Source organism: Lupinus angustifolius, chromosome LG12 (genome assembly GCF_001865875.1).
Source record: "Lupinus angustifolius cultivar Tanjil chromosome LG12, LupAngTanjil_v1.0, whole genome shotgun sequence".
NCBI classification, from domain to species: Eukaryota; Viridiplantae; Streptophyta; class Magnoliopsida; order Fabales; family Fabaceae; genus Lupinus; species Lupinus angustifolius.
The window spans coordinates 15,596,743-15,610,822 of record NC_032020.1 but is presented as its reverse complement, the minus strand read 5'-3'; the positions used below and the strand labels follow the sequence as shown (position 1 = coordinate 15,610,822).

Genomic DNA, 14,080 nt, shown 5'->3' with positions numbered 1-14,080 from the left:
TTACAGAATGGATTACTCAGCCATTATTGACTTAACAGTTAACAGCCTCAGACACCATATAATCCATTATCTTTGTATATCACGTAATCTTCTGAAACTCAGCTATCTACAATCAATCGTAGTTGAAACCCTTCGAAGCATTGTTATTATTACAGACCTTTTTACTTTAGAAATGTCTTAATAAGGAAATCCAACACAAGGGGCAACCAGCATAAACTTCAATAAAACCAGTTCTGCTGTAATACAGAGAAATATTATATCAAGTCTTCCCATGATTCGATGTCATTTATTACAAACACCACTCTATCATCAATTTACATATCACAGTTTTGAAGGATTCTTGTACCAGCCCCAAGCTTCATCAGAGATATACTGAGTCACTTGCTTCACACTCAAGTAGTTATCAAGTCCCCTGAAGAAAATGAAACAAAAATCAGACAGATGGAGGTATGTTTTCTTAATTGCAATTTTGCAGGAGTTCATTGTATTGTCTCCAGGACACAGCTTTCTCTTTATGCCAGCTTCAAATCAAAGGAACACATACAAATTCGGATAAACTCACCAAACCAGCAAGCTACTAGGGAAACTATCATGACATTTTATTGTTGTTCACTACATAAGAGGACTATCATAAATATTATCCTGGAAATAACCTCTCCACTTGCGGAGGTAAGGGTGCATACGTCTGCCCTCCCCATATCTCACTAAGCGGGAGCCTTGTGCATTGGGCTGTCTTTTTTTAATAGGTCAAAGCATCAAGAATCTATATGATTTTTAATTACTCCAATTCTACAGTGCAAGGGCTTCACCAGTGTCATGATCTCCACAGTTTTATTGACGGTGTTGCACAGTCCAATGGTCAATAAAATGCCAGCAAGGTATAATACTAACACATTCACTAATCCATAGGCTTCATTTCACAATTATGTGTTCCTTTTGCATATTAAGATGTTTAACTCATCCCTTATCCAGTGGGAAGAAGGAAAAACATTCAAGGTTAATTTCGCATTTACTGATTTCAGAAATAAGGTTCATACCATTCTCCTAATTCACGTCCGAAACCACTACGTTTGTTGCCTCCCCATGGGGCTTGTGCAAAGCATGGTTGAGAGCAATTGATCCATACAATTCCAGCCTTAAAAGCCTGCAGTGAAACAAGATAAACTCTTCAATTACATAATCAATCTGGTTATTTTGTTATTTTCTATGATAACATAGGATCAGTCTCACCTTAGTTAACCGCTCACATCTATCTAGATCATTTGATATTACGGCAGAACCCAAGCCATAGCTGTGAAAGATCAAAGTATACAAAACTTCAGATATCAAAGCACCAAAAAAAACACATTCCATATGAAGTTAATATCAATTTGTAGAAAATCATCAACTCACATGGTGTCATTTGCTAGATCAATAGCTTCTTCCTCAGTACTAAATGTTTTTACACAGAGAACAGGTCCAAATACTTCTTCTCTCCAAATTTGCATGGAGGTAGTCACATCAGTTATGATGGTTGGTTCAATAAAGAATCCCTTCTTTAGATGCTGATATCAAATTTGCACAAAAAGAAAAATCATATCTCACAACAATTGCAGAAATACATAAGAGACGACATTTACAAAGATATTCATACCTCTGGGCGAGACCCGCCAGTCAAAATTGTTGCACCCTCACTCTTGGCATTTGAAATAAACTTCAATATTTTTTCATACTGAACCACATAATCTAACTGTTAGATATTGCATATTCTTCGTTCACGAAACAAAATGCTTATATCAATAAAATGGTCTAAGTACAGTGTAGAAATATGTCAAAGAAAGCTAAATCATGGAAACATTCAGGAAAAGGTGTTTCTTCTTTTCAGTTAAAATTTTGAAATGAAAAAAAAAATACAGCCAATCATTCAACAATGCTTTTCAGGAAATTTTATATTGTTGCATCCTACAACCGACTTTATCATAAATGTTGCTCACTAATGATATCTAATGTATGCATATGTGAGAAGGGATTTAAATATACAAAAACAGAGCAATCCTTTAGTTTATTTTAAAAACAGGGAAGTAGGTGAGTTAAGCAAATATCTAAAGTATGCATATGGGAGAAGTGGTAAATGTACCTGTCCTTCACTAACAACGGGACCTAGCCTGCAGCCCTCCTCAAAGGGATCTGAAATTTTGATGTTTTTGGCCCATTTCACAAGCCTATTCAAAAACTCTGTTGCAATACTTTCCTGAGACAATAAAAGTATCTCTATTAGTTGTCAGATTTTTCACACATAATTGCTGGCAGATTTCTTATCTAGCCATGTGCCAAATTCTACCACAATCAAAATTAATATTGACCATCCCTATATATGCATAAAAAAACAAAAAGAAAGCTCGAAATACTTGTTCAAGATATGTGTGGTGGAATATTTAGATCTATCAATTAAACTTACATGTATTATAAGGCGTGAAGTTGCACTGCATATCTGACCATTTGTCCAGAAGCAGCCAAAGAGGGTCCATTCAACAGCTGCAAATCATGGAGAAAGGATCAACAAAGATCGAAGTGTATATTAGCACCGGCTTAAATCATGCAATATGTATTTAATGAAATTTTATTCCGCGGAGCATAAAAATATGAGATAACCATAACTAAATAGCGAAACTGGAGAAGGCACCGACCCTTATCAATGTCAACATCCTCAAAAACAACGACTGGGCTTTTTCCACCAAGCTCCAGTGAAACAGGCTGCCAAGAAACCACAAAGATGATATTACATGAACTCGTGAAGAAAAGATCATGAAAATGTCGGGTTCTTATCCTAGCTCTTAATCTGTGTTCTTCATTCTATCAAAACATAAGGAGAATATCAGCTACACATAATTTGGAGATAAGCTTAAAAATACCTTGACCAGCTGTGCTGCAGCTGTCATAATCTTGCTCCCAGTTGCAGAACTTCCGGTGAAAGCAATCTGTTGCAGAAGTTAAAACATGGCCATCATGTGATATAGCTTTGCAAAATTATAGACATCATAATAACAATACTTACACGACATAGAACATGATATAACCCCATATAACTTAAATTATGCTAAAAAAACTAAGGAAATTGAACCTTGTCTACATCTGGATGGGATGCTAAAGGAGCACCAGCTTCAGGGCCTAATCCAGTGAGAATGTTTAATACACCTCGAGGAAGGCCTACTTCTCTGCATATTTCAGCCAGCTCCAAGCAGGTCCTGAAGTTGTACATAATACAGCATGAGAAATTGACAAACAAAGAAGCAAACTTTCAACAGTTGAAGAGAACATACACAGATGCCAATTCTGATGGCTTCAATATTGCAGCACAACCAGCAGCCAGAGCTGGAGCAACCTTCCATGTTGCCATTAACAGAGGGTAGTTCCTAGAACATCATTTAATTGACCATTGAAAACACTCAATTAGCAATGGATATCTATGAATGCAAAGGCAAATGATGATCCATAGGAGTATATCTATGAATGAGAAGCAATTCCTAATTGTATCATCATGTGGTAGTGGTATAAGGTTTGGCACAAATGATGAGATGCTGCATACATGCCGTATCAATTTTGGAAACCCATTAAGACAAAAGATTGTTCAGCACAAAATCAGGTGGACACACAAACCCATGAATTAAGCAAACATATAATTGCACATAAGTTGAAGCAGTTACTAAAATACATAAAAAGGGTAAACTGAAATAAACTAAGATTTTAAATTTACTAAAAATAGCAATAAATGATGGAATAGAGATTTAGGACAATCGTGATTCACATATTCATGCAATCGCAAAACTTGCCGATCTGGTTAAAAAATGAATGCATATGTAATCAATATGAACCATAGAAAAGAAAAGGCAGCAAGCAGATACCATGGTGTGATCAATCCAACTACTCCAATAGGCTCCTTAAGAACATAACTCCTGAATGTCTCCAAGGGAAGAGAAACAGGCGACTTTTGCTTTTTATCCAAATTTTCAGCAAGGTCAGCATAGTAATCAAAGCATCCAGCAACATCATCCTACAAAAAAAAAATAACCAAAGACAAAATAAGCACACAAGCATTTCAAATTGAACTAAACTAATTCTTTTGGGCTTTAATTGGTATACACACACCAGCATCCAATGATACTGGAATAAAGTATTTTTTTGTTAATTTTTCTTTTGTTATTAAAATAAAAGCATCACATATAAGAATACAAGTGATGTCAGTGTAAAATTTCCTACACAGAACATTTAATTATTTTATTTGGGGTTTAAGATGTAAAAGGTTACCAGGTCCCATAAAGCTTCATCAAGCGGTTTTCCACAATCAAGTGATTCAAGTTTTCCCAGCTCAGTCTTTTTCTCAGTGATCTGTTACAATGAAAGGTAATTACGAAGAAACAACGAAGTGGGTATTTTCATGTGAAATAAAATAGTGAAAAAAATAGAACCTTTGCAGCGATGGCACGAAGATAACGTGCACGAACCGATCCAGAAGCAGAAGCCCAATCTGCACCTTTGTTACGAGACAAAGCTGATTTGGCAGCAGCAACAGCAAGATCTACATCTTCCTTAGTAGCTGCTGGGATATCACCTGAATCATATAATAGAAGAATCTATGTTATTATGCGAAATTAGAGTGAAAAGTAAAAAAAAAAGGAATGAAATTGAATTTGGATGAGAAAAAACCAATGATTAGTTGGGTGGAGGGATTGATGATTGGAATTCGTTTGTTGAGTAATGGAGCTTTCCATTGTCCATCTATGAATAGCTGTCGTTTGGGTACGGAGATTGACATTTTCTCAAACAGTTAGTGTGTATCAGTGAATGATTATTGAAATGGAAAAGCTGTTCAGTGTGATTTGACTCTCGGGTCGAGGTTGAGTGAGCCTTCTTTAATCCTCTTTAGTGGACTTTTCTTTTTATTATCCATTATTAAAACATCAACAAACATGTTCCTACTTTATTTTTTTATTTTTTGCTGTTTATATTTCATCTTTTATCTCATTTCATGTACTTTTCTACCGGACACTAAGTTACGTGTGATACTTGCACATCTCTTGCTAATGTATATGGTGATAGATATATTTTGTTACACTAAACGAAAAAAATTGTTACATCTCTATCAGATTGCAAATTATATTTATTTACTCTCTTTTTATGTATCAACATGATGTTGACCTAGTGGTTAAGGACCTTTATTAAGTTTTTAAGTATACTAAAATGCAAATATTTGATTTCTGATTATAATATTTCTTCTGATAGACAACCACATTCAAACTAATTTTATTAATGGCTAGAACTTAAATGTTTGAACTTTGAATATTTGTTGTAATATGTAAAATGATGGTCATACGACAACAATGAAAAAATTTAAGAAATATTCATGTAATATATCAGACCTTTTGTCTATGCTTCATTCGACATTATGAAAGAAGATAAAAAAGAAGAAGAGAGGGTACACAAACAAATTTTGAACAATCTCATATTCTCTCATGTTTCTCTTCAGTATTTTTACGTGTTTCTCTCTTTCTTGGTGGTGTCTTTTAACTAAGGACACATATGGTTTATTTTTCTAGAGATAAACAGAAATAAATAAAACCTCAATCCTAACAAACTTCTATATGCTCAATATTTTATTAATATTCAAACTTGTTTACCAATTAAAAAAATGTAAAAAAACTAATAAACATCTTTATCATGTGTTTATTTAATCGATTTTTTATTAAAAATAAAGGAATAAATATATTTTACTTATATTTTTTAGTTCAAAAACAACTTGATCACTTTATTGAATTTAATTATTTTTTTTTGGAAAAATAATTTTGAGTTTTTTGGCTCTCATAAAAATTTAGTATTCACAATATTGATAGCTCACACCATCTTTAATTGATAATTCTATCATTCATGTGGAAAATCAAAGATGGTTCTGTATAGCTAATAATTCTCGTGGAATTAATGTCAATTAATTGATGAGTTTAATATATTTTAATAATTTTTATATTTTCAATACATCATTCATTTATATCATCTTTTTAAAATTGACATTAATTAATCAAAGAATGAAAGATAATAAATCAATGCTGTAAGAAAAAACTATAATATCAATATGAGTTGATACAACATATTTTCCACTTCAAAAATTAGGGTCTCCTAAACAATAAATGATTTTGCTAGGGTTCTTTTTGTTAATTAAATATAATTTTGTCCAATTGAATCTCTTTCATTTAATGAGGATTAGTGTTTTTGTCGACGTACCTCAGTTTTGGACTAATTAAAACTTCCAACTTCAAATGTTCATATCTCTCAATCTATAAGTACAAACGCTATGGTTCTTTTTGGAAAATAGAAGCGTATTTCTCTAATTTTCTATCACCACTAGAGTGAGGTAAAAATGTTAAATAATGAATTAGTTATGCATTAAATGGCATTTTTCACTGTTGTGGTTTTGTAACTTGAAAAACGAATATCTCTCAAATTATGAAAGTGGTTAATATAATTCTTGTTGGATAATTGAACCTGATACTGTCATTTTGATCTCCACTTCTGTAATATTGAGATTTGGTTGATATTTGAATGACTTGGTGATATGTTTATGCTCCCAACTATTGTGATAAAAATTACAACTGTGTCGGTGCTATATATGACATGTGATTCATATGGTGAGAAATAATGGCCCTCCTTTACCAAATGCATGATGCTATTAACTTTATTCAAAAACCCCAAACAGAAACCCATCATTTTTCTGAATAACTCTAGTGTGCACAATCAATCAAAAACATCAGTGCCATTAAAATAATTAAAAATAAGGTGCTATTGTCTTTAAAAAAAGTTATTATTTTAATGTGGTGGAGGTATTTGGTTGGCTGAATACCTCTACCGAACAAACTTTCTATTCAGCTTTGAAATTATTATATCAAGTGTTCCCTACCATAATCATAATTTGGTATCATCCACACCTTATTTGGTATCAGTTATTACAACACCACTTTATCATCAATTTACCTATCACAGCTTAGAAGGAGGTTGGTACCAGCCCCAAGGTTCATCAGAGATATACTGAGTCACTTGTTTCACAGTCAAGTAGTTATCAAGTCCCCTGAAAAAATAAATCAGACAAGCTTACAGATCAAGGCATGCTTTCTCAATTGCAATTTTGCAGGAGTTTATTGTATTGTCTCTCAGACACAATTCTCACATTATGCCAGTTTCAAACCAAAGGAACATACAAATTTAAACAGATTCACCCAACCAGTAAGCCACTAGGGAAACTAGCACGGTATTTTGTTGTTCGCTATACAAGACGATTAGCATTACTATAATTAATTTAAATGGGTCAAAGCATCACAAATCTATATGATTTTTAATTACTCCAATTGTACAGTTCAAGGGCTTTACTAGTTCCATGATATGTTGTGAGCTTTGTAGACTTTTAGATTGAATTTGGTTGCACAAAATACAATGGTCAATAAACTGCAAATAGGGTATGATGCTAGTGCACTCAACAATCCATAGACTTCATTTCACATGTGTTTCTTTCGCATGGTATGATGTTTAATCTCTAATCCATGAGTTTAAAAAAGACATTAAAGATTAATGTCAAATTTGCTGATTTAAGAAATAAGGGTCATACCATTCTCCTAAGTCACGACCAAAACCACTATGTTTGTTGCCTCCCCATGGGGCTTGAGTGAAGCATGGTTGAGAGCAATTGACCCATACAATTCCAGCCTTAAAAGCCTGCAATGAAGCAAGATAAACTCTTCAATTTCACAAATAATCCTGCTTCCTTGTTCATTCAAATCATAACTTAGGATCACTCTCACCTTACTTAAGCGCTCACATCTTTCTAGATCATTTGATAATACAGCAGAACCTAGGCCATAGCTGTGAAATATCAAAGTATATATAACTTTAGATATCAACCATCAATGCACAAACAAAGAAAAAAATTGTTTTTCACATGAAGTTAATATTAATTTGTACAAAATCATCAACTCACATGGTGTCATTTGCTAGATCAATAGCTTCTTCCTCAGTACTAAATGTTTTTACACAGAGAACGGGTCCAAATACTTCCTCCCTCCAAATTTGCATGGAGGTAGTCACAGCGCTTATGATGGTTGGTTCAATAAAGAATCCTTTCTTTAGATGCTGATATTTAAAATTTGCAACAAAAAAAACATTCAAGTCTCTCAACAACCGCAGAAATACATAACTGACCACAATTACAATGAAATAATTAATTATACCTCTGGGCGAGAACCACCAGTCAAAATTATTGCACCCTCACTCTTGGCATTTGAGATAAACTTCAATATTTTTTCATACTGAACCATATTTAATCTAAATGTTAGATACTCGGTAATATTTATTCAGAAGAAGGGGTCAGAAGAAGGGGTCCCTTCTTTTCTGTCAAAATGTTAAATTATATGCACACAACAATCCATTAATGCTATCCAGGAAAAAAGTTATACTGTTCATCCATCACACAGCTTGATCATAAACACTATTCACTAACGATATCTTATCATACATTCTAAATTCGAGTATTGAAGAAGGCATTTAAAGATACAAAAAAATAACTAAACTTTAGTTTAATTTTAAAAAGGAGTCGAAGGTAGGTTGAGTAAATATCTAGTATATACATGTGAGAAGTTGAAAATGCACCTGTCCTTCACTAATAACAGGGCCTAGCCTGCAACCTTCCTCAAAGGGATCTGAAATTTTGATGTTTTTGGCCCATTTCACAAGCCTATTCAAAAATTCTGTGGCAATACTTTCCTGAGACAATTAAAGTATCTTTATTAATTCAAATTTATCACAAATAATTTCTGGCAGAAATTAATGACCATCCTCATATATGCAGAAAAAAGAAGACAAAACAAAAAGACACCTCAAAACACTTGTTCACACATGTGTGATGGAAGGAGCATGCTACTAAGATCTATCTATTAAACTTACATGTACAATAAGGCGGGAAGTTGCACTGCATATCTGACCGTTTACCCAGAAACAGCCAAAGAGGGCCCATTCGGCAGCTGCAAATCATGGAGAAAGGATCAAAAAATATTAAATTGTATATTACCATCTTTTTAAATCATGCAATATGTTTTAGATACAAAAGTTTACTCATCCACGATCAGTATTCAATGACTTTTGATTCCATAAAGCAAGAAAATACAGGTTGACCATAACAGCTATACTTGAGAAGGCACTGACCCTTATCGAGGTCAACATCCTCAAAAATAACGATTGGGCTTTTTCCACCCAGCTCTAGTGAAACAGGCTGCCAAGAAACCACAAAGACGATATTACATGAACTCTTGAAGAAAAGATGATGAAAACGTGGGGTTCCTATTAGATCTCCTATTCTGAAGGAGTTCTTCAATCTATCAAAACAGAAGGACAATATTAGCTGCACATAATTTGCAGATAATACTGCTTAAAAATACCTTGACCAGCTGAGCTGCAGCTGTCATAATCTTGCTCCCAGTTGCATTGCTACCAGTGAAAGTAATCTGTTGGAAAAAAGTTTGCCATGATTTGATAGTAACGTTTCAGACTTAAGGACATGATAGTAATGACATTTTCGAGAAATAGAACAGGATATAACCCTATATAATTTCAGTCCTACTAAAACCTTCAGGGCAATTTAACCTTGTCTACGTCAGGATGGGATGCTAAAGGGGCACCAGCTTCAGGGCCTAATCCAGTGAGAATGTTTAATACACCTCGAGGGAGGCCTACTTCTCTGCATATTTCAGCCAGCTCTAAACAGGTCCTAAAGTAGTATATAGTACATATGAGAAAATGACATAACAAAGAAGCAAAATTGAAACAATTGAAGAGAACATACACAGATGCCAATTCAGATGGCTTCAATATTGCAGCACAACCAGCAGCCAGAGCTGGAGCAACCTTCCATGTTGCTATTAACAGAGGATAGTTCCTGAAACATCATTTAATTGGCCATCGGAGACACTCAATTAGTGTTGGATAAAATTTCATAGTGACCAAATGTGACCATGCGCATGCAGAGGCAAATGAAGATGCCAGAGGAGTATATCTTATAATTGAGAAGCAGTTTCTATCTGTACCATCACGTGCTTTAAGGTTTTGCATATTAAGACATTGAAGTGGATACTGAATCAAGTAAACAGACTTAAGATTGTTTCTTAGCACAAAAAAACAGGTGGACAAACAAAACCTTGAGTATATCAATACATATAACTGTGTATACGGCAGTTACAGAATTAATGAAAAAATATGAAAACTTATAAGCAGTACCGCAGTACTTTTAAATTTACAAAAATAGCAACAAATGATGGAGTTTAAATTTAGGATGATCATTGGTTCACATATCCATGGAATCATTAAGTTTGCCTACAAAACGAATGCACAAGCAATTAGCATGAAGCATGAAAAAGAAGGAGATACCATGGTGTTATCAATCCAACAACCCCAATAGGCTCCTTAAGAACATAACTCTTGAAGGTTTCCATGGGAAGAGAAACAGGAGTCTTTTGTATTTCATCCAATTTTTCAGCAAGGTCAGCATAGTAATTAAAGCAACCAGCAACATCATCCTACATTAAAAAAAATAAAAAATCACAAAATAAGCAACACAAGCATGTCAGAATGAACTATTATTTTAGAGTTTAATCTGTATTACATACACTAACATCATCATCGCCTAATATTGAGGAGTGCCCTTAAAGAAACTAAGATAGAAAGCTTGCATTGGAAATGGACATGCATATTTAAGACATTAATATTTTTAAAATAATAATTTCCAAAGCAAATTTATTTATTTTGATTTGCCCCACAATCAGATAAAGGAATATAAGTTATGTCAGTGTTAAGCATCCTTCATATGTGAAAGGTTACCATGTCCCATAGAGTTTCATCCAGTGGTTTTCCAGAATCAAGTGCTTCAAGCTTGCCCAATTCAGTCTTTTTCTCGGTGATCTATGAGAATGCGATAAGGTATTAGAAAAACATTGAAGTGGATACTGAATCAAGTGAAATAAATAGCACTGCAAAATAGAACCTTGGCAGCTATGGCACGAAGATATCGAGCGCGGACGGAGCCAGAAGCAGAAGACCAATCAGCACCTTTGTTACGGGACAAGGCTGATTTGGCAGCAGCGACAGCGAGGTCTACATCTTCTTTAGTAGCTGCAGGAATATCCCCTGAAGAACATAATAATAAAAGCTACCTTATCATGTAAAATTTATAATGAGAAGTAAAATAAAGGAATGAAATTGAAAGAGAAAAACCAATGATTTGTTGAGTCGAGGGGTTAATGATTGGAATTCGTTTTTTGAGGACTGGAGCTTTCCACTCTCCATCTATAAATAGTTCTCTACTTGGTACTGGAATTGGCATTTTCTCAAACACTTTGTGTGTGTGTGTCTGTATGAGTGAATTATCAAAGTGGAAATTATTCAAGTGGGTCTCTATCAAAAAAGGAAGAATTAAAACTATGGCATATCAAAGTGGTAAAACAATGAATGAACTTTGGTCCAAAAATGTTGGTGCTATATATAGTGTAGCATGTATGGCATGTGATTAATGTTTTGTTGGTGGCAATGAATGCAGCTAATTCGCACGTATTAGACAGTTATATGTGTATCATTATTACCAAATGGGTGATGCTATCACTTTATTCACAAACTCCAAAACAAACCCATCAATTTTCCTTTCTAAATTGGGATTTTACAAACTTTCTTGCATGCCTTACGCTGCAAAGTTGCAGCATTTACGAGATGAAGTGTGCCCATTACTCAATAATTACTTCAGACCATAATACAATCACCTTATAGCACATTGCGATTATATCAAATGAGATGTAAAACAAGAACATTATAATCAGGGTTGTGAGTGGAGTAGGACTTATCCCATACTCAACTCCAAAATAATCCCTTAGTTAACTTTGGGTATTTTTTGGTACTACCAAAAATATATCTCATCGGCTTTTAGTTAATGAACTAATCTCTTTCAAGTCATAACTATCTCTCTGTCTCTCCCAACAAGTATAGCTCCCAGAATCGAATTATTAACATTTTGGTTATCCTTAAAACCTTATCTTACTACATCAGCGCCTTTTAAGTTTAAAGTCTAAATTAGTCCCTTATAAGTATAATGAATTGGACGGTCTAAGAAGAATGTCACCACCGACCAGGTTAGTGTTGCAGTTGCCTTAACCATGCTTCACTAACTAATCTGGTGTGCTATATACACATATATCATATTATTAAACAAGAGTCTATCAACTAGCCCTTGTGGAATTGCACACGTTTAACATGGGAAAAAAAATTCATTTCACTACTTAAAGTTAAGCTTCTAACTTATAAAGAACTTGTGTGAAAATTTGGCATTCAAAGTTTTAAGCTGTGCATTTTAACAAAAATCATATCTAAATTTTAGGTTCTAGAGATCTATAACTCAGAAAACAATCATAACATAGACACGCACCTGTCCTAAAACAGCCTATACTGGTATTAAAATATATAGGCATGATCGATTTGCATTATAAAATGAATGGTTTACATATTTTAGGGTTATACTATATGTGGGGTTTAATTAGAGTTAGGTTCAACTAAAACATCATATTAATTATTTATTGGTCCACACCTCTTCCCTATTTGTCTGCTGAATCTCATTGGATCGTAAAGACTAATGTAAAAGTGTCACTCACCATTCTCTTACAATGAGAATGACATAATACATTAAATGATATACATATGGACAAGAATTCTCTGTCTTAAGAAAATCTTATCCTCATGTATTAAGTCAATCAAATTTCATAGAATAATATACAAATATTAATTTATATTATTATAATTTTTATTTTTAATTAAATAAGATTTTCTAATTAGATGAAGATACCAAATAGGACAGGTAATCTCTATTCATATACATATTGAGACAGAAGATTTGATTCCATTTTGTTGGGGTTGCAAGGAAAATGTAACATGTCTAATGGTGGGACATGGAGATTGAATGGAGGGTACAAATCAAATGGCGACCCAAATCACTATTGGAGCTGTTGCATCGGGAACCAAAGGGCATAAAATGGAAACACCAAAGAGGGTCCAAATTAAATGTGTGTTTATCAAAGATGTCTTGCCAAAGACTAATCATACATTAGGAGAGGCGTAGGGGTTTCTGAATAGATTTTACCTTTACAAATCTCCACCGATATCATGTTTTAAAAAATCTGGTTATCTAATTAATTGTATTGTGCCGTCTTGTAATTAAATGAGAAGTGTTTCATTCACCAACCAATGGAATATATTAAGAACTTACATTAGCTTCTATGTTCTATCTCTCTTCTGGGGATGGGTATCCTTATACTCATTGATCTTACCACTAAGGAGGGTTGTTGTGATACTGATTATCTCTCCTAGGGTAATTGTTTGCCTTGGTTGATTATTCACATGTTACACTTCTTCCTGGGGTGAACAATAACATGTTTGATGGTCTCCTGTTACATTTTGACATTTTAGAAACTTCCTACACATATATACTTAAAAACCAGTTTTTCACTCACTCTTGCAAAAAGCTCACAATTTCCGAAATAATTATCAACCAATTAAAAGTTCAAAATTTTCCGCTTTTCAGTAATTTTACATACATTTTTAAAAGAAAAACTCATTTGGATCTTCTGGAGAAAAAAATACCCGTAATCCCATTTCAATGGCCCAAGGGAAAGCCAGCTGCTACCCTCCACCTTATTTTGAACTTTGAAGGTTGAAAACGCGTATTATTTATTTATTTTACGTGGGGTGTGATCAATAAGAAGCATAAATGCAAATATGGACCCACACAGCGCACAAAGATTGATTTGACCAAAGCAGATAGATTAGATTTAGATTTTAGAGCTTAACGCTACACTATTTTACAAACGATCATTAACTAAAAGCAATAACAACCGCTGTACAAACCATTTGCCTCCTAATTTCAATTTCAATTTCAATTGTAGCACAAACAAATGTGAAATGAATAATTTAGGAGGCAAAATTGTAGCACAAACCATTTGCCTCCTAAATGAATAATTGAAATGAACAATTGATACTA

General features: G+C 33.8%; 1 protein-coding gene across 4 annotated transcripts; it reads right to left on the bottom strand.

Moving 5' to 3' along the window:
* On the bottom strand, nucleotides 119-11,511 carry LOC109362269 (betaine aldehyde dehydrogenase 1, chloroplastic-like). Of its 4 annotated transcripts, XR_002109383.1 has the most exons (16): nucleotides 11,278-11,511; nucleotides 11,048-11,190; nucleotides 10,885-10,965; nucleotides 10,435-10,583; nucleotides 9,854-9,946; nucleotides 9,655-9,778; nucleotides 9,450-9,515; nucleotides 9,217-9,283; nucleotides 8,959-9,035; nucleotides 8,665-8,778; nucleotides 8,247-8,324; nucleotides 7,997-8,148; nucleotides 7,821-7,881; nucleotides 7,628-7,734; nucleotides 6,943-7,093; nucleotides 6,719-6,814 (listed from the first exon to the last, which is right to left on the bottom strand). XR_002109383.1 is itself a non-coding variant. In XM_019607946.1 (15 exons), exons 1-15 carry the CDS (start codon nucleotides 11,384-11,386, stop codon nucleotides 322-324), a joined length of 1,512 nt encoding a protein of 503 aa, XP_019463491.1. In that variant the 5' UTR covers nucleotides 11,387-11,485; the 3' UTR covers nucleotides 119-321. The 4 variants fall into 4 exon arrangements, 3 of the variants coding, with proteins under 3 accessions (XP_019463491.1, XP_019463490.1, XP_019463492.1); XM_019607946.1 differs by lacking the exons at nucleotides 6,719-6,814; nucleotides 6,943-7,093; nucleotides 7,628-7,734; ... (10 more) ...; nucleotides 10,885-10,965; nucleotides 11,048-11,190 and adding exons at nucleotides 119-412; nucleotides 1,038-1,144; nucleotides 1,231-1,291; ... (9 more) ...; nucleotides 4,285-4,365; nucleotides 4,446-4,588 and having other exon boundaries at nucleotides 11,278-11,485; XM_019607945.1 differs by lacking the exons at nucleotides 6,719-6,814; nucleotides 6,943-7,093; nucleotides 7,628-7,734; ... (11 more) ...; nucleotides 11,048-11,190; nucleotides 11,278-11,511 and adding exons at nucleotides 119-412; nucleotides 1,038-1,144; nucleotides 1,231-1,291; ... (10 more) ...; nucleotides 4,446-4,588; nucleotides 4,684-4,901.

What these genes read in the sequence shown, in the direction of transcription:
- LOC109362269 (XM_019607947.1), bottom strand. Translation starts at nt 11,386, where the DNA reads ATGCCAATTCCAGTACCAAGTAGAGAACTATTTATAGATGGAGAGTGG. An exon ending in GGATGTTGACCTCGATAAGG is followed by an intron (nt 9,036 to 9,216) that starts GTCAGTGCCTTC and finishes CATGATTTGCAG; the next exon opens with CTGCCGAATGGGCCCTCTTT. An exon ending in CTGTTATTAGTGAAGGACAG is followed by an intron (nt 8,325 to 8,664) that starts GTGCATTTTCAA and finishes AATATGGTTCAG; the next exon opens with TATGAAAAAATATTGAAGTT.